We start from the raw sequence: 26,369 nt of genomic DNA, 5'->3' as shown, positions 1-26,369 counted from the left end.
AAAGATGGGAAAGAAAAACTACTTTGATTTAAATGAGCTAGCTTTGATATTTACTTATTTGTAGATCATGTCATTTTTTGTAGCTTGTTAAAATAAGGAATTTTTAAGAGATGGTTTATTAAATGACAGTGAAATCGGCATAGATATTGCACCTTAGCTATGATAATCAGGTGCTAAAATTATTAAAATGTAATATCAATATTTGATCTAAAATGGATTCCAGTGGGACACTTTACCTAAAACCTAAATTGTGTAGAGTCGGAATTTATACACACTTTTCTACTTCGTATCTAACTCATTTTAATCCAATCTATTTTACATTTTCTAGATATCAGTAAAATTAGACCATCAATTAAAATTTCATGGTCTACAGTATTATCTTTAGACAGAACTGGAAGCAATATTCCAGTTAATAATCTAACTATAAAAATAGCAGTATTGCTCTAGTTTCAGCAATAAGGAATTATAATTGCCCAATGTCCTAATTTCTTTTAGTTTAAGAAATTTAGCTATTGCTAATCTTCTGCATCCTCAAACTTTGTGATGGGCTACGATTGATATCAAACAAACAAAAATAGAGCCTTCATCATTTTTGATTCATGTGGGACCCACGTATACAGATTTGTTAATGTAGGTTAACCAAAGATTGGATATATATTAGATTCACTGTAGTCATAACTAGATGTGAATGCTAATCTCTATTATATTTAGTAGGTTTATAATAACGCAGGAAAGCAAGGATAAAAACATTCCACATTAGTCTTTCTGTAGTTCCTCAGAATGACACAAAATTTGACATACATTTCAGGTAAAGGGATCCTACCAGTTCATTTCATTGGTAGTCCATCTTGCTGATATTTCATTCACAATAATGCATCAAGCAGAAAGCAAAAGTATGAAATCAGGCAAATGGGTAGACTATTACTCTTGTTTTCTGTTTATGCCACTAACATTCCCTGACCGTAGGAAGACTGAAATGTTGGATGTTCAATCACTTCATATAGTGTTCCTTCAACTTATCAGTTAAACTTGAAATGCTTACATATGTTGTTGGCTCAGTTGTCCACATATTCTATTTTCTACTGCCACCATAAAATCTACCAGTGTCACCTGACTGTCACACACAGCTTGTACTTCTGAATTTCTACCTTTTTTTATGCCCGGAATGCAATTAGATGAATAATGTAGTACATTACAAATGCTGACTATTAATTTTTCAAATGTTGAATGATCATGATACATCTACACATGTAAATGCCTTTAAATTCTAATTTTTACAGAACATTTTAAATGCAATGCCTTAATTTGTGATTTAATCATCTAAATAGAGTAGTAAGCTTTGGTAATTTGGGGGAAATTTTTCTATTCAATAGTGCAAACAGTTGAAATATTCTAATTAAGTGAATATTTGAGAATGGAGACTGGGGTGGAAGGGTGTCTATCGCTTAACTATGAACTGATCATATTGGAAGTGTTCAAAAGGAAATGTATATACAGTGTAAATTGAGTTTCAGAACCCAGTGGCACCAAACCCAACACAGCCCAGGGACTGATAACCATGATAGTTAAAACCTCAAAATATACTGCTGAATCCAGTCAGACAAGAGAGTTTTCAGACATCAGGCATGAGTAAGAGCCAAAATGAGAATCAAAAATCCTGCTCTGAGTCATGGAGGAGAGGAAAGGCCAAAAACTAGTATCAATGAAGAGCAAGAATGAGATTAATAGCTAACATTTAATTAATTCAATTATCATAGCAACCCTATTTTCCTTGCCAAAATAAAAATGAGAACATTGTGGATCGGGAAGAATAACTTGACAAGTACACAGACGGGAGGTTGCATGAATTCAGCGAAGGGTCTCAGACAACGAAACTTAATGTTGGGAACACTCTTCCTGGTGTTAGGCTCCTTTCAAAGAGCCGGGCATATACCTCTCAGGTCTCTTTGTTCAAAATGAAGTGTGACAAAAAACAATGTTTTCACTGTTCATGGAGTTACAAAGTGCCTATATTCTTTGGCAGAATGAAAAACTGGTTCATTAAAAACCTACCTATTGACTGCTAACTAGCAGTCAGGCATAGTGCTAAGCTAAGCCTTTCAAATAGTTTAGATCACTCACTCCTCATGACTCTCTGACACAGGTAATATCAGTATCCACATGGTACAGATGAGAAGCTGAGGACTTGGAATGTTGAGTAACTTGGCCCAGTGGTTACAAATATTAAGTGTTATGGCCTAGGTTCAATAACAGGCAAAGTAGTTTGACCTGAAACTCCATGTTTGCTAATAACTCTGCTAATAATACCCTATTGAGTAGGATGGCATAGAAAAGGAGAAAAATAATTCTTAGTATTGTCATCATTATTGCCTCATTTTTATGGTTAAACTCTCACATAGTAAGGAATATCAAACTTGCCTTTAAGAGTTCACAAAAGTTTAGAACCCTGAGAAAATGTGCGTATGGATTCTCTGAAGGTGAGAGTAAGTGTCTTCAATATTAAAGGTTATTCTGTACAAAGATATATACATACATAAAATAAGTAAAATGCTCAAGTTTGTACTTTTAGTAACAATACTATTAGTAAACAATGCTTTGGAAACTAAGTGAGCACTTGTTCATATAGTTACTTCCTGGTCCAAAGAGAAAGACAAGTTGGAATCTGGGCCCTACACTACCTAGTGGGTAACTTGAGTACATTACTGCTTCTTTCCTTTTCTCAGTTTCCCCATCAGGAAGCTTGGGGATGATAACAATAGTGAGCCCAGAGGTTTGACAGAATCCCAGAGGATTCAGTAAGTTGACATTTATTATACAATTAGTAGAGGGTCTGTGTAGAGTTGACTCGTAATAATAACCTCCTTGGATTTTGACCACTGAGTTAAATCATAGAGAAGTGTGTCCTTGGTAATTAACACCCTGTTTCTCATATTTCTATTGTAACATCTAACATCATACCTTGAACTCAGTAGACATTAGCATTTGCTGAGTAAGTTTAGAAGGAAGAAAGTCTTAGCATTGCTCCATTTCCATTTAAATATTTAAATTGCTATTAAATTTTCTTCTCAATTCCCTTTATCTATTTCATCCAACCCCCGCCCCCCACCTGCCTCGCCTCTGGTAACCACCAGTTTGTTCTCTGTATTTAAGATTTTTATTTTCTTTCTTTCTTTCTTTCTTTCTTTCTTTCTTTCTTTCTTTCTTTCTTTCTTTTTCTTTCTTTTCTTTTCTTTTCTTTCTTACATTCCACATATGAGTGAAATCATATGGTATTTTTCTTTCTCTGAGTAGTTCACTTAGTATTATACTCTATAGGTCCATTCCTGTTGTTGCAAATGGCAAGATCTTTTTTTTTTTTTTGAGTAATATTCCATTGCATATATACCACACTTTCTTTTTTCTTTTTTAAGATTTTATTTATTTATTCGACAGAGATAGAGACAGCTAGCGAGAGAGGGAGCACAAGCAGGGGGAGTGGGAGAGGAAGAAGCAGGCTCATAGCAGAGGAGCCTGATGTGGGGCTCGATCCCAGAACGCCGGGATCACGCCCTGAGCCGAAGGCAGACGCCTAACCGCTGTGCCACCCAGGCGCCCCTATACCACACTTTCTTTATCCATTCTTCCATGGATGGACACTTGGATTGCTTCCCTGTCTTGGCTGTGGGAAGTAATGCTGCAATAAATACAAGGTCGTGTGTATCTTTTTGCATTTGTGTTTTTGTTTTCTTTGGGTATACCTAGTGGTAGAATTACTGGGTCATGTGATAAATCTATTTTTAATTTTTTGAGGAACCTCCATACTGTTTTCCACACTGGCTGCACCAGTTTGCATTCCCAGCAATATTGCACAAGGGTTCCTTTTTCTCCACATCCTCACCAACACTTGTCATTTCTTGTCTTTTTTATTTTAGCCATCCTGACAGGTGTGAGGTAATATCTCATTGTGGTTTTGATTTGCATTTCTCTGATGATTTGTGATGTTGACCGTCTTTTCGTGTTTCTGTTGGCTATTTGTATGTCTTCTTTGGAAAAATATCTATTCAGGTCCTCTGTCCACTTTTAAATAGGATTATTTGGATTTTTTGGTGTTGATTTATATAAGTTCTTTATATATGTTGGGCATTAACCACTTATAGGATTATATCATTTTCAATTATCTTCTCCCAAAATGACTTGTCATTTTGTTGATGGTCTCCTTTGCTGTGCAAAAGCTTTTAATTTTAGTATGGTCAATACTCCAAGTTTACTTTTGTTTCCCTTGCCAAGGGAGACAGCAAAAAAAAAAAAAAAAGTTTGTATAACTAATGTTATAGAAATTACTGTGTGTATTTTCTTCTAGGCGTTTTATAGTTTCAAGTCTCACATTTAGGTTTTTAATCCATTTTTAGTTTATTTTCTGGTATAGTGTAAGAAAGTGGTCCAGTTTCATTCTTTTGCATGTAGCTGTCCAGTTTTCCCAGCACCATTTGTTGAAGAGACTGTCTTCCTCTTTCCATATTCTTGCCTCCTTTGTCATGGATTAATTGACCATATAATCATGGGTTTATTCCTGGGATTTCTATTCTGTTCCTAAATTGCTATTGAATTTTTTAGAATTTAGAATTTTAGAATTTTTAGAATTATTGAATTTAGAATTTTAACAGTATAATCTCTGCGTTAGGTCCTAATTGAAATACAAATATGTATTATATGTAATTAATCACTTGATTGCCTTATGCTTCCCTCTCTATAATTGTATTCTCTTTGCTAATTATTCACAAAAATCTTTATTTTTATTACTTGAATGTTTTCTCAAATTTTTTGATAGTCAAGCTTATCTATACTTGTGGCTGTGTTTTGTTTTAAACACCAAAGAAGCTTATATGGAATCAAGATAGACTATTTTAATATATTTAATAAATATGTTGTTTCCATCCCTGCAGATACAATTTTAACTACCTTTTAAAATATTCCAAAAGAAGAATAAAAAATAGTTAGTGTTTATCTTTCTCTATGAATGTTACCAAAACCGTGAACTAAAATGTTTCAGCTAATTTTTATAGGTGCTTCCTTCCTTACCTGAAAATGTCAACTATTAAGTACGGTTTGATTTTAGTTGGTTGTTCTTTCTTTCTTTCTTTATTTTATTTTATTTTTATTTTTTTCTTTCTTTTATTTTAATCATTTCTGCTAAGCCACATTTTAATTTGTGACTGAACTAGGAATTCTCACTTTTTTTTTTTACTATTTTTCTTTTAATTATTCTGCATAAAATTAGGGCTATGATTATGTGTTTTGATTCCATCTGTGTTACCATAGATTAAGTTTTCTTACAATATTTTACCATCTTATTAATTTAAAAAATTAAATGATAAGTTGAAATATTAATACTATTTATCATGTTACAAAATTTCTAGTTATAGTTAAATCTCTGGCTTTCTATATCCTAGGTTGCTACGGAGAATTATTTTTTTAATCATCTGTTTTTAATAAGTATTAGTCAGTTTGGTTACTAATTTGGTTATTTTCATAAAATATTTAATTCTAACCTTTTTTATCTTTTATACATTTTTGCACATTGATCTTGTGAAAACAGTATGGATTCTTGCTTAAAAATAAAGATAATCTTTACAGACTAAAGTTTAACTTATAATTAATTGATCAATGCTTCTCAAACCTTATTGTGCATACCAATCACTGGATATCTTGTAAAAATGCAAAGTTTGATTCAGTAAGTCTGGGATGAGACCACATATTGAGAAGCAAACACAGATGACAATTCTAAGGGCATCTAATGATGACTCAACAGGAACTTCTTAAGCATCATAATTAACGTGGACAATTAGTCTACTGCAAGTAACTGTGGGTGGTTGTGGAAAGAGGATGAGTGCTAGACATAATCAGATATAACTTTCAATTCATTCTCTAATATTTATTAACTATTTACTCTTGGACAGATTATAATTTTTCTTGGTCTGCATTCTCAGTATTTCAAACAGTAGTAAGCACTTGAGAAATATCAGTTGACTGATTAATATTTCAACAGAAATAATCAATTTCAATGATGACAATTTCAATTCAATTTAACAAACATTATTGAACAAATATCATGACCCTGAAAAGGGTAGTAATATTAAACCACTTTTTACATGAATTGTTCTTTTCTGAAAGCTAAGTGAAAAATTATATGACATATAAACACTGGCATTACTAGCTGGGACATTTGTCTGATGACCTTTAGATATCAAAATATATATATTTTATATTGTTAGATTGTGTTATTGGCCAAAATTTAACATTTCTGTGTTGTTGGAAATTCCTAGTTTTTCCTAAGTTCCAGAGACATGTTATGCACCCAAATGGTTCTCACATTGATCTCTTCTAATTAAATCAGGTACAGAATTATATTTGGCCTGGAGTTTGCTGCATATTAGAATAGCTTTACTACTCATGTGTCATTAACGGTATGATTCAACTGTTAATGTAAATCACGACCAAGAAATCTAGACATTTCAGAAAATAAATGAGATATCAAATGTCTGCTGTTGGGGAGTACTCTATGATAATGACTTAAACAAAAATCTGATTATATGCCATGGAACACTCTAAACCCAGACGTGGCCCCAGCTTCTCACTTGATGACAGAATGTGGAACACATCACTAATAATACACCCAACATCGGAAGCTGGCTTCATACAAATTGTAGTTGGCTGATATTCTCTTGGTTTCAAATTGGGTAATTAATTATATTAGCTACATTATGTGTGATACACATATTAGGCACAATGATATGTTTGCAATGAAACAAATACTGTTTGGTATTGTTAATGGATATGACATGCATGGCAATTGTTATGTCTTTCTTTCTTTTAAAATTATTGTTGTGACAAATTAGTTTTCATCACTTATTTTTGTACAACCCTACTACTTACTAGTATTTTAAGAGCTGTGTTTTTAAAAGATTGCTAATTATATTTGTAAGACATAAAATTGGGCACATGCTTTAATTATTCCTTTTTTTTTTTTTTGGTCTCCTTATTAAAATATTTAATGGTGATTTTGTGAAGAAACCAATCTTGGGCTTTTCCCTGATTACAACGACATAATTAGTATTCAAGTATCTGATATTTGCTTTTGATTATTTCTGAGTTTCAGAGAAAACTTAAGAATCAATTTATGAAAGATTAGGACTTCTTAATCAGCTATCCCTTCGTTATGTGCTGTATGATTGCATGTATTTTAGGACCATTTAATTCAGTCTGATTCATGAAGGCTTCATTCTTTCTATGTTTTTACCCTTTTTTATGGGATAGGCCACATAACAGGATAAGCCTGGGCTGTTTGGCTATGAACCATATAGGTGGTTCCTTCAGTTCACTAGCTCCGGCAAATACTGCCATTGCGAAGTAAGAGCGGGTTTATAAAACTACGACTAAACAATGTGAAAATTAGCTTGCATTTCTCTAATGCCAAGTTCAGTTTTCACCAGAGAGTTGACTTTTCAAAATGCATAGTGAATACTTGCATTTGTTATTAATCAAGCAAATGAGCACTGTAGCATCAAGCATCCATTTTATTTTTAATGGGCTTCAAAATCAACAATGATAATTCAAGTGATAGTATGATAATTATCAATACTGTGTCAGAATAAAAGCAAATATCATTTGTTCTACTATGGGGATTCAGAGATTGCTCACAATGAAGGATAGGATAAAAGGAAAGGAATATGCTCATGGTTTTAGTAATGTTATAAAATGAAAATAAATGGTTAAGGCTTATTTTAAGAACCTTACTTCTCTTAATTATGTATTTTCTTTTTAGAGTGTTTCTCTCAGAGGATGGCAGCCTCAAGATATATAACGTTACTAGGTCAGATGCTGGATCCTATACTTGCCTAGCTACAAATCAGTTTGGTGTTGCAAAGAACACTGGCAGCCTAGTCGTAAAAGGTATTTTATTATCTTCATTTGTGCTTGATGAACATTGGTGATATGTATGCATATCACAACCTCTATCACAGTGTCAAACCTGTATCATATCATATGTGTGAAATATTTGATGTCACAATTTATTGAAGAGTTGTGTTCCCATATTCATTAATAGTACGTTAGCTTTGCCAGTGGGATACCACGGCGGATGTGAACACTTTGGCAGTTGAAATGCTGTCAGTGGGTAATTAAACAGAATGAAAACCGGCACCTAAAACATTTGAATTTTCACAGATGCCTTAGTGTAGGAAGCTATGAACATTTTGATGAAGTCAGTTGATGATATTTTTCTTGGTTAAATTTCCTTCAGAAACTCTCATTTTGTATGAAAATTTTACCATGGATATAAGGTCGCCAAGTACATAACCAGTTCATTTATTTATATAACTAGGTGCATAGCTAGTGAGATGCAGACCCTCTTGCATACACTTTAATGAGTAGTTTGTTCCAAAGAAAAAAAAATTAAAATATCTGTGTCTGTGTAAGTCATTATTATTGTCCCATCAGAATAAACCTGTAAGCTCACATAATTTGTGATGATAAAACTGCATACTCTATTCTTCAGACTTTTAAGCTACTATCAATACAAATGTACCTCCATGTATCACCAAGGGACATAATTAGTATTCAAGTATCTATTCCCCATCTTTGCTACTTTACTTTGTTGAATCTCAGCTCATAAAACTAGTATGTTTACTGGAAGACATGTCACTTTTATCATTTCATTGCCTCCTGGATGATTAAAATGACTGTCTTGATAAAGTAGTTTGAACAGCTAATTAAGCCCAAATAATTAAATTCAGCAATCAGTGATTTATCATCATTTCTATTAAAAATAAATATATAAAATAAAAAGTAGTTAGCTATTACACTTCACCTATCCTTTAAAATGTCTCAAGGAAAAAAAAAAATACCTACCTTTATTCCTGGAAGGTATTTTTGCCAACATTGGCTTAAGCATATTACGTTTTGCCTGCTAACAATTGTCTGAAACACTCAGGGGAAATGTGATTGATGTAACTTTTGTCAAAATCTTACCAGTGTGGCACATTTTGGAAAACTTTACTTCCTTAAGATTGTATTGTCATCAGATTTTTAAAACAGAGATGGACTTAGCATTTCAAGCAATGTACTGTAGCTATATCTAATGATAGGATATCTGTCCAGCAAATGTTTGGTACTACAATATACTGAAAAACATAAATGCTTTTCAGCATTAAGGAAAAATAAAAAGAGGAGATTTATTCCCTCCTTTCAAATTAAGAAGGTACAGGTGGTAGGCATTCATTTTAAAATATGAAGAAGGTTAAAATATGGTGGAGGACAGCATCATGGTTGATTTTTCCAAGAATGGTCGGGGTGCCTGGGTGGCTCAGTCGTTAAGTGTCTGCTTTTGGCTCAGGGCGTGATTCCTGCATTCTGGAATCGAGCCCCACATCGGGCTCCTCCGCTGGGAGCCTGCTTCTTCCTCTCCCACTCCCCCTGCTTGTGTTCCCTCTCTCGCTGGCTGTCTCTCTCTCTCTGTCAAATAAATAAATAAAATCTTAAAAAAAAATTTCCAAGAATGGAGAAATCCAGAGGGAATTAAAACATAAAATGTAAAGGATAGAAGGTATCAGTAGTAGAAATGTAGTTTCTCAATGAAAGTTTCCATAGAATACTGGCGATCCATTAGGTGGACCAGTGGTTTTACTGCTAAAATACAGTGATGGGCATCCTTTCATCCCAGAGATTCTGGTGATAAAAGTTATTGGATACATTGGACTGTCAAATGTTTCAAACATTTGGCATGGTGATACTGTCCTTTAGCAAAAAATAGGAGAAAAGTAAAAGGAGGAAACTCACATAAATATGTAACCCTGGAGAAGCTGGACCATGCTTACTTCTCAAGACAGCAGTTGGATATTTAAGGTATGTAACATAGCCATGTTTTTTGCCAGATAGGTTCCCAGTTCTTCGGATAGAAACAGGTTCATCTGTAATTTGGGATAGTCCATAAAACACACCATCAACTCTCACTACAAGGGAGAAAATAACTAAATAAGATTGCTCACTTTAAAACAAAACGAAACAAAGCAAAGCACAAAAACTCGACGTAGCCTTATTTATTTCTAGTGTTCTTTGCTGGGGCTATTGGAACGAAATTATCCCAATCTGCATTCCTGGTCACCTTAATCTTTTCTGCTCTTCCTTCCTCAGTAGGATTTTCCATTTTCTTACATAGTTCACTTATTTGTCATGTCTGTGGTTTTTTCTTCCTCTTTCCCTTCCTCTAGAAAGAAGCATAAAGAAGGCAGGAATGTCACAAATCCTAGAACAGTCCTGGGAACTGTATGGGTTCAATAAATAATTATTGATTGAGTGAAATGATTTTATCTTACACTCTTTAGTTCTTAGATAATCTCTGTTCTGATTTCCTTGCTCTAAAATAAGAAGGTTTTCTATTTCGCAGGGGTTAAGCTTAGGATACTTTGCAAAAACGAACATCAAAGGAAAATAATGAACTTCTAAAATGTTTTCACTTTCCCTATTTTAGGGTTTGTAGTCATGTTTTTCTAATACATAGAGAACTCCTTACTCTGCAAGGGGGAAAAAATGTGAAGCTACATGAAAATCCTACAGACTTCACGGATAGAACTCACTGTTCCAATATTTTCAGCACAAAGAAGAGAATCATTTACATATGCAAACAGGGCATATATCAGTATGCATGAATATCAAGTAATTTTCACTCATTTATATCTAATAATGAGAAGAAAATTGTGTTTGTTATTTTTAATCTTCATGAAATACCCACATTCCATTTTAAGGGGGATCTATTTGCTTCTTTGCCATCGACAAGAACCATGTTATAAAGAAACACATACACACATAGTAACACAAAAACATACATTTAAAAATAACTATATAAACACAAAATGTGTACAATACAAATAAAAGCATCTTTAGAAACTTTGATTTTTTATTGATCTGTATTCTGTGAGTTTTATTAAACTATGTGATTGCTACGTAAATACAGGTCTAAGATAAGTCTGTCATTAACATATCCTCTTAACTGGACTTCTATCTCTAATTCTCTTTCAACTAAGAAAGTTAAAGCTATTACTGATGAAGAATTATTATTTTACAACCTACAAATTTGAAGCTTTAATCTGAGAAAGAATTATAATAATATGCATTGATTCAACCGTTTTCCTGACTATTAAGAGTGTAGTCATCTGGTTGTTTAAGATGATTTAATATTTGTGTGTCTGTGTGTTTGTATTTTCTAGTCTATGATGTTCATCTGATTGTCATTACAGAGTCAAATATAATTTTGTTTCTCATACCAAAATCAGCATATAGTGACCTTACTGGTAATAAGGTGGTAAGGAGCAAATGAGAAATTTCAGTAAAGCTGATGAAACAATCATCTCTCTTTGAATTGACTTACCAGCCTCAGTCATGCAAGAAATGTTGTTGTTAGATAACATGTATAGAGATAATAGTTACAAGAGTAAGATATTTTCCAGCTTAGTTTTTAGCTGATATGGCTTATCTGTGTTAAGAGGATTCTGAAGTTATCTGCACTGTATGTCAGAGATTTCTGTTTCACTCATGCAGCAGGATAAAGCCATTTTCCATTCAAACATTGGGAGTGCAATTAGCACCAGCCTTGCCAGAGCCTCAGAAGATGCCCAGTGTAATCTGAGGACATGTTCCATAGGCACAAACAGGAAATCAAAGAGAGAGAGAGTTTAGGTGTTTTCATTTCGGAGGACTGGCATAAAATTACAGTGTGTACATACACTTAAGAGGTATATGAAAATCACATAAAAAGGGAAATTATTTGATCTGGCGTTTGAAAAATTATTAAAAAGCAGAGTAACAGCAGGCTATAAAAATGATCTTGTTTGCAGGCAACATTTGTTTTTGTTTCCCCACTGGAGAAGTTTTGGATGTTCAATTATAGGCCTCATTGCTTCAGCATTATTTTCAACTGAAATGTCGGAACTTGGAAAAGCATATCTAATGTGCAAATTAAGTTTATTGCTGCTCATTTAGTTGTTTATTCTTTGTGATAGAAGTCTTTATTATACCAGCATGGAGAGTGGCCTATCCGTTTTCTCCGGCAGAATGATGGTGTGCACCATTATGGTTCTATATGTACTAAGAGAAATACCAAGATAGGTAGATAATTGGAGGCTTTGTGGCTTCAAAAGGCGGTTTAAAGGATTTGAGGTGTTGAGCCCAGCTTTATTGAGAAGTTCAGCTTTATTGAGTAAACCAAAAGGACAATTTCACAGAAATGACTAGGTGCGTTGGAATACATCGGTCATATTTTAGTGGATGAAAACACCACTGCGAAGTCTCCCAGTACTGCTAATATTTTCCGCAGAATGTTTAATTATGCACTCCAGTTTTCCACAAAGAATGATTTAAAGCATTTTTATAGAAAGGAAGCTTTGATTTAAAAATTATTAGTGGAAGCACATTTCAGGTGAAAAAAGTGCATAGTGAATTTGTGTACTGGCCAGGAATTTTCTTTCCCCCTTCAGTATTGAAAATAACTCTTGATATGTGAATTCCATAATCCCTTCAAGTAAAACTGTAAAAAAAAAAAAAAAAAGAAAGAAAGGAAAGAAAGAAAAAAGAAACAAAGAAAACCCCATTTATTTAAACAAATACAATATCAATGTTATTTTAGTCTTCATAGCAATTTAGTCCACAGTCTTTTAAAAATGTAGCACATACCACTCAGATAAAATTTCCAAGTATGGTAAATAGCTGTTTTTTTTAAATATGTGTTTTATAATATGTAATATAAAGGACAGATATTAATGAATTTCAGGTTTTCACCTTTTGTTTTTTATTGTTCCAGACATTTTTCATTGAACGAATTAAACCTAATTTGGTTAAAGTTTTGTTTAGTTTTGTTTATTCTTAATAAAAATAAGGCGTGTATGGCTAGTCTTTCGAGCTAAGTGGAGGAAGGTAGATAGATGAGTACACACCACTCCTCAAAGTCATGGAGAGCACAGACTTCGGAATTAAATTAACTAGCTCTATTGCTAACTAGCAGGAGACCTTGAAGAGTTTGTTTTTACTGTTACTGGTGTTGTACTCTATATTGTTATTAACCACCATTTATCAGATATCTACTGTGTTCCAGGCACTGTGGTAGGTGCTTTGTGTATATCATCTCAGTGATCCCTCACAACACTATGAAGCAAATAATCATTCTCTCTTTTACACAAGGGGAGGCCGAGGCATAGATTGCTAAAATGACTTGACCATGGCCCTTGTATTAGTAAGTGACAAATTTTTTTCCTTCTTCTTTTTTCATCTTCCAATGAGTTTATGTAATAATAACTGCCTGAGACACATGCAGTTTCACATGACATTATTTCAAGTTCGGTGGAAATAAAAACGGAGTAACTTGCAAAAACTAGTACTTTTCCTAAATAGTTCAGCTTTCACTTACTGGAGTTCAATATCTGTTTATACTCTTTTCCATTTGAGGTAAACTTTACATGTAATGAAATACACAGATCAAAAAGTGTATGTCTGCTGAATTTTGGCAAGTGCATATACCTGTGTATCCCAAACTAACAAATCTAGAACATTAATATCACCCTGTAGAACTTTCCCTCATGCTCCTTCGTAATCCCTCAATTCCCGCTCCTACCCGACTTATAGAAGCAACCACTCTTAGGATTCTTTTCTGCCACTGATTTCATACAAATGCCATTGTACACTATGTATGTCTTGGTATCTGGCTTCCTTCACTTGGCTTAAACCACTAGTAGCTACTTTCTCTTTTTATTAAAAGTGAACAAAACAAAACTTTAACCAACAGCAGTTTTAGTCTGTGCAGTAAAGAATACCTTGAACTGTAAGTATTTTTGTCTTCAGTTTCCTTCCCCAACCTGTATACACATGAGTGCCCTGAGTATTTGGTTAGGAATTGGAATTTTAGTAATATGTCCTTGATTCCCTTCTGATGATAAAAGGAACTATTAGACTCCTGTGTTGCTTGAGCCTTCTATTTCTAAAGTGACACAGTGGTCACTTATGTTCTAGTGCCATTTTTTAGGGATAATGTGCATCGTTACGATGTACGAGACCCTCAGGTGCAAGTTCTGTTTTCAGTCTATGGATCCTGAATACTCAGAGAAGCAGCTAGCAAATTCTTTCAAGCCCAAGTGAGGGATGGGCATGGAGGAGGGTGGTGCTGAAAGGGAAAAGAGTAATGAGATGAATACAATTCACCCTGATTCTCATCTTCTCACTTTTGTTTTCTCATTCTGTCTTCCCTCACCTCCACACAAATGTTCAGAAGAAAACATCCTCTTTTTGCTAGATCCTGTAGCCAGGCAAAATAGAATTTCCTAATTCCATTTCCTATAAACCTACGGAATTCTTCGACCTGATGTCTTACTATGGCCCACCACAGAGTGACAGTCGGAGGACAGAGTGAACATTATCTATTTATAAGAAATATAAATATGATGCCATAAATAGTCATTGCCTATTATGTATTAACAGCTTTGAAACTGAGTAGTTGGCATATCTAATTCATTAAGCAAAATCTACGGTGCATGCTCTTTTTAAATAGATGTCAGACCCTGTTTTGATTACTTGTTAATATAGAAGATCTGTGTTTACATTTTACATTATTACTTGCTAGGGAATTTCTCAGTGTTACCTTGCATGATACTTAGACATATTTTCTCATTTAGACAACCTCAGTTTTAGACAATTACTTTCTCTAGATTGTTCTTTGTTTATTTCTTTTACTCTGGGGTTTTGGTAGTCTTTTCATATTTGTTCCAAATCATTTAAATATTGAGGTGAAAGATAAATGGATAATGATACCTGCAGGTAAACTGGAATATATTGGCCATGGTTACGCATAATTGAAATTATGAAATTAAACTTTACTCTGCCTGTAGTGGAATATACCAAGTGCTGCATGCAGACTTTAATCTGTAAAACACACGTCTGAGGAGACAAAGCTTGCACTTGACTAAGAGGATAGAAAACATCCTAGCTTTATGCAAGTATATAGATGAAGAGGAAAAGTATATTATAAAGATTGAAAACTCCTCCATTTCTGGCTTGCTAGAGGAGGAAATTAAAGACTCCATCACACTGATTTCCTTGTTTTTTGCTATGTCTGTAAAGAGTTTATTTCAGAGATTAGCTTTGATTTTCCTCTATTTGCTTTCCCTAGAGTTAGTAATTTTCTTGTTTTGTTTGCTTAATAGTCTGTGGACTTGACAATAATTCATTCCTCAATTTTGTCTCCGTTGTCTCCCTTCAATATCAGCCTGTTCTTGTGTATGCGAGCCCAGTTGCCTAAACATCATGACTTTGACATCCTCCCTCATATTGGTAGAATGCATCTTCCAAGGGATTTTTGAGAAGGAATTCAAGAGGAATGCAATTCTTTGGAGATCTTTCATTTTGAAAATGTATTTATTCTATGCTTATATTTGATTGATGGCTTAGTTGGAAACAATTCTATATTAGAAATCATTATTCTTAGCAATATGGAGCTGTTACTGTGTTCTGAAAGCTGAAACCATCTCGATTTCTGATCTTGTTTATGACACTGTTTCTATCTGTCTGCCTCTCTCTCTCTCTCAGTTGTTTTTTTCCCAACGTTCCACAATTGCCTGATGATGTGCTGTGGTGTAAATCTATTTTCAGCTTTTATATTGGGCATTTGGTGCACTTTGTCATCCTGAAAACTCATACTTCTTTATCCTGGAATGTCTTCCTGGATAATTTAATAATTTATTCCATTGCTTTCTCTAGAATCCCTATCATTGAAAAAGTTAGATTTCCTAAACTGGTACTCTTGTTTATATATGTATGTATATATGTATGTATCTATCTCTGTGCGTAGTTTATTATATTTTATATGTTTATATATTTAGATAGTAGGTATCATTTTTACACATGTGTATATGAACTGTGTATATTTTTGTTTGTTTCTCTCTCCTAGTATCCATTTTATATCTTTTTTGTTCTACCTCTGGGAGTTTTTGACTTTGGCTATTTTTTTTTAAATGTCTAAGTGTCCTTTTATTTTCTGACTGTTCCTTTATATAATACCTTGCATTTTTTTCTCTCTCTCTGAAAATATTCCTCATAGTTTTTCTTTTATCTAGCTTATTTTTCCTGCATGGCTTCTGTGGTCCCAAACTGCTTTCTTCTCTTTCTTTGTTTTAATCCCTAACCTTTATTAAGAGGTATACCAAGATACTTTGTGAATCTTAGTTATCTGCTCATATTTAAGAATGGGGCCCTAAAAATCTTATAGAAAGCTCTGATCAAGTGTATTTGGGGGGGAGGGCATATAATACTGGACTTCACTCTAAGATGATCTGGCCAGTATATATCCTTGGAAAACTTAAACACACTGTGTTTAGGATTTTTTCTTAGGTTTATCAGATCCCTAGGACAAACGTCCCCCACTTCCCACTCCACTTTCCTGCCCAGAGAACAAAGGCCCAGCAGCCAGCACCCTCAGAGCTAAATGACATTACAAGACATGGATCTCAGCCCTTACTATGTACATGTTCCTTAATCTCCCTGTTTTTAGTTAACATTCCCTGATCTTCAGCTATGCTTGCTAGCGAGCAGTTCAGAGACTCTCCATTCCATATCCTCTCAGGAGAATAATTTGCCAATCTTCTACTGAGATGAGAAAACACTACAGAGACCAAAATGCTTCCTATTCATAAGGCCCAAAAGGGGGGTTGGCGTGTTCTCCACCTTCCTCACAGCCAGCATAGGATTGAGCTTTATGGTAGATCAGTTAGAAATCATTTCATTTCGTTCCAGTTTCTCAAATTTTGTCTCCCCTTTTGATCTCTGTTTTGGTGGATTTAGGTCTTAGGAAAAATTTCTTTTGGCTTCGTTTATTAGATGTTTATAAAAAACTGAAAATAAACACTGTGTTTAATCAATTATCTTCATCAGGATATTGTATATCTTACATTTTATAGTGGTACTATTTTTCTCTACTAACATTTACAAAAAGTCAAGCTGTAGTTATTTCTTGCTTAAACAGAATTTATCAAGAAATCAATAAAGCACAATTTGATAGATAATGGGTCATGAGCTCAGATCTTCCACTTGTGTTCTAGATATGATTCCCTTTCATGTTCAGGGACAATTTTCTCTCTCTGCTTCTCTGTCTCTGTCTACCTCACTCTCTCTTTCATCTCTGTTATTTTGTGTAACACACCATCCCCACCAGAATACTTTCATGTTGTTATTCTCATCATTTAAAAAAAAAAAGACCTTTTCTGACCCTGCTTCCCTTCCAGCTACTGCCGTATTTGACTATTGTCCTTTATATCAAAACTCTTCAAAAGTGGTCTATGTGAGCTTGCTTTTCCAGTCCTTCTGGTCAACTTTGTTTTGAATCAATGCAACCAGGCTTTTCCCCTACCACTCCGTCAACACTGCTCTTAACAAGGTGACTAGCAACCTCCACATTGTGAAATCCAGCAGTCAGTTCCCTATCTCCGTTACTTAATTTGTCAGACTTTTGATCACATCCTTCTTGAAACACATTCTTCACTTGGCTGCCTGCACGCTGCATTTGTCAGGTTTTCCTTTTACATCTTAAGTTGCTCCTTTTCCATTTACTTTGCTGGTTACTTTTAATCTTACCCATTTCCTAAAATTGGGGTGTGCCAGGGATTTGTTCTTGAATTTATTCTCTGCCATATCTACTCGCATTCATTTGGTGTCTTATTCAGTTTCATCGTGTGAAATACCATCCACAAGCTAATTCCAAAATGATACACTCAGCTCAAATACCTACCTCATTCCCCAAATCCACCCACCAATTTATCATCTTCACTTACCAATTTAAAATATGCTGATATTGGCCTCCTGATTCTTACTCCCAAAACTTGCTCCTACTGCAGTCTTTCTCTCTCTATTAATAACAGTCTGTAGTGACATTTGCCAGGCCAAATCCTTTCAGTCATTTTTACTCCTCGCTTGCTTTCAAACCCCATCTCCGGTTGTCCAACAGATGGCCTCAGCATCAATAAATGTACAGAATCTAACTACTTTCCACCACTGCACTTACTAAACTCTAGGTTAACCACCACAGTCTCTTTCCCAGTGTGTGGCTGTAGCACAAAGGTGCTTCACCCAGTTGATTTTGCCTCCAAGGGGTCATTTGGCAGCCTGTGGAGGTATTTTTGGTTGTCACAACTGAAGGATCTACTGACATCTAGTGGGAAGAGGCCAGTGCTGCTAAATATCTTGGAATGCACGGAGCAGCCTCCTCACCTCACTCTGAATTCACCCATACATACATGCAACGAAAAATTATCTGACTCAGAACATTAATAACATTGAGGTTGAGAAACCCACTCATACAGCCTCATGATTTGTCTTGATTTTATCATGTCTCCCTTCTAGAAACTAGAATGTTCTTATTAAAATGTAAATGAGATTTTTTTGCCTCTTATGATGGAAGTCCTCTAATAACTCCTCGGTTCAGTGTTGTTTCATTTGCTTAGTATTCATACTGATGTACACCTGGAAGAAGGTAAGGATGTGATACTAATTAAATGGTTTTGAATAAAAGATTGAATAAACAATTAGTATATTTTTGTTAAGGATTTCTACTTCTACTGAAAGTACTACTCAGTTCTTTCTCCAACTGTTACCAGTTATCATACTGTTCAAGGTATTATCTAAAAACCTAATGATAAAATGGCCTAAATATTTTCAACCCTACACACAATCTATTATTAAACATTAATAATATTTGGGGAAACTTTTGTCCTGACTGGTTGAAGTAGCTTTATCAAACCAATATCAGCCACAAATATTGTTAAAACCTTTTAAAAATAAATAAAAATAGCAGTTCAAAGGAATTATGACAGTAACCAAGGAGTTTGCAACATGAAGTACAATATTCTGGAGAAAAGAAAAGTACGAAAAGAAAAGCAGAACTCCCCAGTGTTTTTCTCCAGAAACTTGCCACTTTCCAAGCACTACAAATTAGGAATAAAAAAGAAAAATAAAAAATAGAGAGCAGAAAATGACTCATGCAGAAATTTTGGTAGCCTCACAGTGCAAGGAAGACAAAAATTGGGGCTCAGAATTAGCCAGGTGAAAGGAAGCCTACTACACAACTCGACCTATAGTGGAGACACCTAAAGGACTTTGTCCTGGTAATGAAAACAGAACAAAATCGACCAGTGCTTAAAATGACCAACACTCAGACTCCATTCATATCCATTCCCAACTGTACTCTGCTGTTTTTAGTTGCCTGATTTAAAAAGTAAATCTTCTTGGAAAAAATATAAAAACATTTACTTTCCATGCACAATGCTGGTGGTATTCAGTACAATGTTACCAGGAAAAGCTGGAACCAGGACCAAATGATCAAAACGCAGAACATCAGACATTAGCAATAAGTCACATCTGATAGGAATATGAAAGTTATTAGACAGGGGTTTCAAATAATTGTGATTAATATGTTAAAAAACAGATGACAAGATGGTGAATTTCAGGAGGGAAATGGCATGTATTAAAAATCGGTGGGACAGAGAAAAACAAATACCATGTGGAATCTAAAAAACAAAACAAAGGAACAAACAAAACAGAAACAGACTCATAAATACAGAGAATAAACTGGTGGTTACCAGAGGGGAGACAGATGGAGGGATGGACAAAATAGGTGAAGAGGATTAAGAGGTACAAACTTCCAGTTATAAAATCAGTAAGTCATGAAAATGAAAAGTGCAGCATAGGGACTATAGTCAGTAATATTTTAATAACTGTGCAGTGACAGCTGGTGACCTCATTTATTGTGGTGAGCATTGAGTAATGTATAGAATTGTCAAATCACTATGTTGTGCGCCTGAAACGAAAATAATATTGTGTGTCAACTTGATTGCAATAAAAAAGAATCAACTGGAAGTCTACAACTGAAAAATACAAAAGCTAAAATTAAGAACAATATAGACTGATTTAATGCCAGATTAGATATGGCACAGAAAAGAATTCGTAAAATGGAGGATGTATGAATAGAAAATATCCAGACTGCAACGTGGAGAGAAAATACAATGGGGAAGACAAACAAAAAAGAACATAAGGAGTATATTTGATATGAATAGTTCCAACATATGTAGAAATTGTACTTCCAAAAGGAGTGGAGAAGGGAGAAAGAAAATGAGGGATGAGCAGTATTTGAGGAAATAATTGCCAGAGAGTAAAAAACAAAACAAAACAAAAAAAACCCAACTGAAAATGACCACAGCCATCCTATTAAGGGAATTATACGAGCCCTAATAAGGATAAACACAAAGGAAAGTTTAAATAAGCACATAGTAGTGAAACCAAAAGAAGAAAAGAAAATAAAACTATCCTGATAAAAAAGATAACATTACCTTTAAAAGAACAACAATAAGACTGGCAGTTGTGATAGCAACAGAAATAAGAAAATCCAGAAGACTGTGGAATGGCTTTTTTTAATGGGCTGAAAGACACTAGTGATGAGAATTCTCTTCCCAGCAAAAATATCCTCCTGAATGAATACAAAGTAGAGATGCTTTCACACAAACAAAATCTCCAATATTCCATCACTATCAACTCCACACTAAAAGAAATGCCGATGATGTTCCTGACGACGTTCTTATAGTTAGAAAAACTATGATTCCCATATTGAAGCATGCAAATGGAAGAAGAAATTAACTTGGAGAGGGCTAGTATGTTAATAGGTACATTAAATTGAGATTCTGAGGAATTAGGAAGAGGACCAAATTTAAAGTATTTATTTGTAGTCTTCACAAATTAACTAGTGAGAGAAAATATCAGAGAATTTTGTCACCTGTTTGAAACGCTATTTATACACTAGTTTCCTTTATGTTGGTATCTTAGCAACATTTCCTATAATGTCATAGACAAATGAAGGCAGAATCCCATGTTTGTACAGAGTAAGAAAGGTTTGGTGATTTTATTCCTGTTTTGTCCATTGTTTGAGAGAAGTTGGTAACTTCAGAAACACCTGAGAAGTTATTATTCTGAACAGTGACGCTGAAAGATTATTACTCACAGATGAAGGTTTCAACTGAGTTGAAGGTACAAAAGAAACAAATAAATAAAAAGGGACCAAAAAGAGTATGTTCTGGATGGTCAGGAAAGGCCAATTACACATTGGATTGCCATCCCCTAGTTTCTAAAACTGTAGTTAGGGATCAAAATATGTAATAGTGTGTTTGGCCATTGATGCGAGGAACAAGTTTCATTTGTGTTTAACGAAATCATGCTAAACAATTCTGGCAGACGTTTTAATATCAGTTCTCATGTGTCCTGAGGACTCATAACTAAAGATGTGTTCTGGAAGCATCTTTGGCTATTATGACCATGTGAATTTGAGTAAGGCTATTCATCAAAAGCATTATATATCTTATTAAACCTTTCCTTCTACTTCTTAAGAATAGGATTTTTTAAAAATAATTTTTTAGAAGATTTTATTTATTTATTTGAAAGAGAGGGAAAGAGAGAGAGAGACAGTGAGAGAGCACAAGCAGGGCTGGGGCAGAGGGAGAAGCAGACTCACCACTGAGCGGGGTGCCAGACATGGGGCTCAATCCCAGGACACGGGGATCATGACCTGAGCCAAAGACAGATGCTTAACTGCTGAGCCACCCAGGTGCCCCAAGAATAAGTTTGTGATGTCAAGCTATTTTTTTTTTTAAAGATTTTATTTATTTATTTGACAGAGATAGAGAGCCAGCGAGAGAGGGAACACAAGCAGGGGGAGTGGGAGAGGAAGAAGCAGGCTCATAGCGGAGGAGCCTGACGTGGGGCTCGATCTCATAACGCTGGGATCACGCCCTGAGCTGAAGGCAGACGCTTAACCGCTGTGCCACCCAGGTGCCCCGTCAAGCTATTTTTATATGATTTGTATCTTACTAAAGGAGATTAAAAATGGAAATATTAAAATTCTGTAATTTTATGAACTTTTCGTGAATGTTGGTCATTCGTATTTAGGATAATCTTCAAAAAGTGATATATCCTTATCATTTAGAAACTGAATGGAAAAGGTGCCTCCTTATTTTATATATAAATATTTACTGATTTCATCATTTTCTGTTTTTCTTTTATTAAGAATGACGAAGAGGAAAGTAGAAAAAATAGTGTAAGGAACTCCCATGAACCCATCAGTCAGGGTTGTTAATCATCAGCTCATATCCAGCTTTGTTTCATCCATACCCTCACCTACTACTTCCTCAACATCCACCCCAAATATCTAGAGGCAAATCACAGACATCATAATTTCATGTGTAAATATTTCATAATGTATCTTTAATAGAAGAGGGAATCTTTTTAACATAACAATAAAACTAGTTTTCTTATGTTACAAAATTAATAATTATTCCAGAATTAGAATTCAGATTACATGATTGTCTCATAAATATGTGTTTCAATATGTATATGTGTGCTAAATACATGCACATAAGCACATATCAATCTGTATGTGAATGTGTGTTAATCCTCTTCAACCATGACAGTCATATTTCCAAACATTGTTTTTCAGGATTTCTTATGTCCCAAATGTATTTCTTCTTTTAGAAGTCTGTTTATTGGGGCGCCTGGGTGGCACAGTGGTTAAGCGTCTGCCTTGGCTCAGGGTGTGATCCCGGCGTTATGGGATCGAGCCCCACATCAGGCTCCTCCACTATGAGCCTGCTTCTTCCTCTCCCACTCCCCCTGCTTGTGTTCCCTCTCTTGCTGGCTGTCTCTATCTCCGTCGAATAAATAAATAAAATCTTAAAAAAAAAAAGTCTATTTATTTGAGAGAGATAACGCATGCACAATGCATGCACTTGCATGAGTGGGGTGAAAAGCAGAGGGAGAAAGAATTTTAAGCAGACTCCCCTCTGAGTGCAGAACCCGACTTGGGACTTGATATCACGACCCTGAGATCATGACCTGAGCCGAGACCAAGAGTCGGACTCTCCACCAACTGGACCACCCAGGTGCCCCTTTTATATCCCAAGATGTAATAAGAGGTGTTACCTGGATTAAAACTGTTCCATATCTAGTAAGTGTAGGAAGCCTATATTAAATACACTTTAAGAAGTTTCTTTAATCCAGAATTTCTCAGTGCTTTTAATATGCTAAAATGTACTGTGAAACTCTAAAAGCAGATATGGTATACAGAATTAATTACAGTTAAATAAGCTCCAAAGTCCATTTTTGTGTATTTATTTTTGAAGCATTACTAACCAATGACATGTTACTCGATAGGACTTTTTTCTGGATCTAAAGCATTGGAGACTTTCTGACCACATATTTACGTAACTTGAATTTTTTTAAATAGAAATTTCAGATTCAAATTTCAAAACCTGAGGCAGTATTTCTCCAAGTATGGTCCCTGGACTAACTACATCAAAATCAGCTGAAAAAACGGCCTGTTAAAAATCCATATTCTCTGTTTCCCTCACAGACCTACTGAATCAGTATTTCTGGTAGGAGTCAAGGAATTCACATTTTTAACATGTTCTCTGAGAAGCTGTTATGCATGCTAAAACGTTTAAATTACTAGACTAGAATTTCTACAAATACTTACGGAATTTGCAAGAAGAATGAAATGATACAGAATGAAAAGGAACAACTCTCTCTATTTTGTTTTAAGAGAAAGAGGCTTAAAGAATTTCAGAGTTTCACAGATGATAGAGTCTACCACAGTCGACTTCTTTCCTTTTTAATTTGTTATAATTCAGGCCGTAATGATCTTACTTATCCGTAAGAACCAAGGAGTGCTTCAGTGTTAATCACGAGCTTCACGTTATTACACCTACTCTACTGATATATATGGACTCCCAGGAAAGGAGTAGAGTAAATGTGTGTATATACATCCCTCTGATCCCTGAGACTGATTTGAATGGTTTGAAAAAAAAAGATCTCTGATATTAGAGTTTCTTAAGAGTTTAAGTGTTCGCACAGGAGGACTCGTTAATGAACTAAAGCATAGTCCTTGTTCTTTTCCTAAAATAGCATCGAAGATTCTGTATATTTCTGCTGCACAAGAACCGCTCTCCCATTCTCCACAAGTGTGATTTTTGTCTCTGTGGGGTATCCACTTGGAATTCTGAGCCCGGAGCTGTGCGTGGTTGTAGAAGAGAACGCTTTAGGGTAGCAGTCAGCAACCTTGTGGCTCTTGCCGAGCCACCTACACAGGATTAGGACAGGTCTGCGTGTGGTGTGACGAGAGGATACAGTAGTTAAAAGATTCCTTGTCCAAGCACCCCCTCACCCACACAATACTCACAGGGAACTATGCTCAGATAATCATGCATCGCCTTCTTTTGGATAAAATGTCAATTCTCATAGAAGCCTTTTCTTTTCATGTATGATCTGTTTTTTCACCCTGCATATACTGGTATGTCTTCATACCATTGCCTCTGCTTCATACTTCCAATGCTTCCCATTTTCCGTCAGCAAAAAGAATACATTCCTTAACATGTCATCCAGGACCGGCTTCCTTGGTGTGCAACTCAGTCACATAGGACCCTGTGCTGAGAAATGCCTCGTTTTGGTGTGTCGCCCCGATGTCACTGCCTTGAGATTCGTAGTCCTCTTGTCTCTGATGTTGTCCTTTGTCAGTGAAGTCCGATGGGACCGCAGAGCATGCCTGTGAGGAGAGGAAATTCGCTGCATGGTAACAGGTGTACCTCCTTATGGTGCAGCAGCAGCCGCCCGCGTGCAAACAGGCTCAGGCCTGTTCGCCAAGCAGACCGCGTCCACGCGAGAGTCGGTACCGTGTACACCCCCGTACCTCATGGCACTCAGGAGTGCTGAGGACTCGAGAAGGTGGGCGCAGCAGGACCTGGGCCCAGACTGGTGGAGGTGAGGGTCACAGCAGCCGCAGAAGCTTCAGTGGCCAGCTGCAAGGGCCTCAGGAGAACAAGGGACTCAGAAAGCAGTCAGTGCTGGGATCCAAAGTGAGGGGTCGGTCCACTTGCCTGTCTGCCCACAGAGCCTGTCCGTGGGATCTGTGTGACATTTGCAGAAATACTAACTCTTCAACCTGAGCACCAGGACAGGAACTGCCAGGGTTCAGGCAGTAAAGTTTGTCAGGAAAGACATACAAAACAAAGGCCTGCACGTGAGCATGGCAACAAGGCCTATCACAGAGTTATTCACGTTCTTCAAAGAGTTTAGCATACATGGTTTTAAAAATTTGTCCAACATTGCAACGCTAATATCCAGAGGCTTATAACAGAAATTAAATTTAAAGATTTTTCCACTCAATGGAAAAGAACACTATTTTTATATGAAGCTCCAGGTGAACCAATTATTAACGAGTGTTTCCTTGTAATTGAAGATAAGGCAATAGAATGCATAAATAGGCATTTTGGATTATACACAAGTCATTAAAGCACTTTCGGTTTCTTGTGCAGTCTTCAGAAGTTACAGGGTATGTCAGAAGAACATTAAAGTTCCATTGTTTAAATTTACATTTAAAATTTAATTCAGACTTACACTAAATGGATTTGTTTGAAGAGTTAAATCTAGAAAAAAATTGTTCCGTGGAATTATCAGCTCTAGATGTTCTAAAATTTATAGTTCAAAATAATTTGTTAGAACTGTATTCCAATGTTGTCACATCCTATAAACTACTCTTTACAGTTGGGTAACAGTTATATCAACAGAAAGATCCTTTACAAAATCAAAAATTATTGAAAAATGTTTGTGATTTTACATTTGTCATGAGAATCTGATGCCAGTTATATCAATTGAAAATGAAGTTGCTTAAAACATGAATTCCCATACGTAAATTTATGGAAATGTGAGAAGAAGCTTAGAGCAAGCAAGTTATCACTTTAATAAAGCATTATTTAATGTATTATATAGAACTGACACCAAAAATATATTTTTTGCAATTTGCAAGCTTATGCTGTGACTCATGTATCACTATTCCCCTATTACATTTTGTAAGTTATACGTATACATTTCCAAAGCAAGTTGCTTTATATTTAGTATCTTTCATAGAACTTCTTTCTTTGTTTTTTGATCAAAGCACCCCACATTTCCATTTCACACTGTGACCCACAGATCCTAAAGACATCTCAGGCTTTTAAGTCTTTACTGCGACTATCACCCAGCTTCCTATTTCCCATCTTCGCTCCTGTCTTATACCCCAGTACTAGGATTTCCAGTGAAACGATGGCTCTGCATCTACCATCCATGTTTCTTCTTCACACACACTCTTTGTAAATGCTCCTGCCTCTCGCCGACATAGGTATCCTTCCCCCACCTGCCAACTTTACCTAGCTAATTCCTGTTTACCTTTTACCCTCAGCCAAAACAACCCTTTTTCAATAAACTGTCCCCTCAGGATCCCCCATTTTAATGGGGTC

The 26,369-nt window shown here is 35.4% G+C and overlaps 1 protein-coding gene across 4 annotated transcripts in view; it reads left to right on the top strand.

Annotated features, from left to right (window-relative positions):
- Positions 1–26,369, top strand: part of CNTN6 (contactin 6) — a 151,633-nt gene that overhangs the window by 98,146 nt on the left and 27,118 nt on the right. For all 4 annotated transcript variants that reach the window (XM_040628539.1, XM_040628540.1, XM_040628538.1 and 1 more), the window contains one exon: positions 7,802–7,929. In XM_040628539.1, coding sequence (XP_040484473.1) covers positions 7,802–7,929 — 128 coding nt within the window. The remainder of the gene's footprint in view (positions 1–7,801; positions 7,930–26,369) is intronic.

This window comes from Ursus maritimus, unplaced genomic scaffold, assembly GCF_017311325.1.
Source record: "Ursus maritimus isolate PB19 unplaced genomic scaffold, ASM1731132v1 scaffold_14, whole genome shotgun sequence".
Lineage (NCBI taxonomy): Eukaryota > Metazoa > Chordata > Mammalia > Carnivora > Ursidae > Ursus > Ursus maritimus.
The sequence above is the reverse complement of the archived record's forward strand: the minus strand, read 5'-3'. Positions and strand labels throughout refer to the sequence as shown.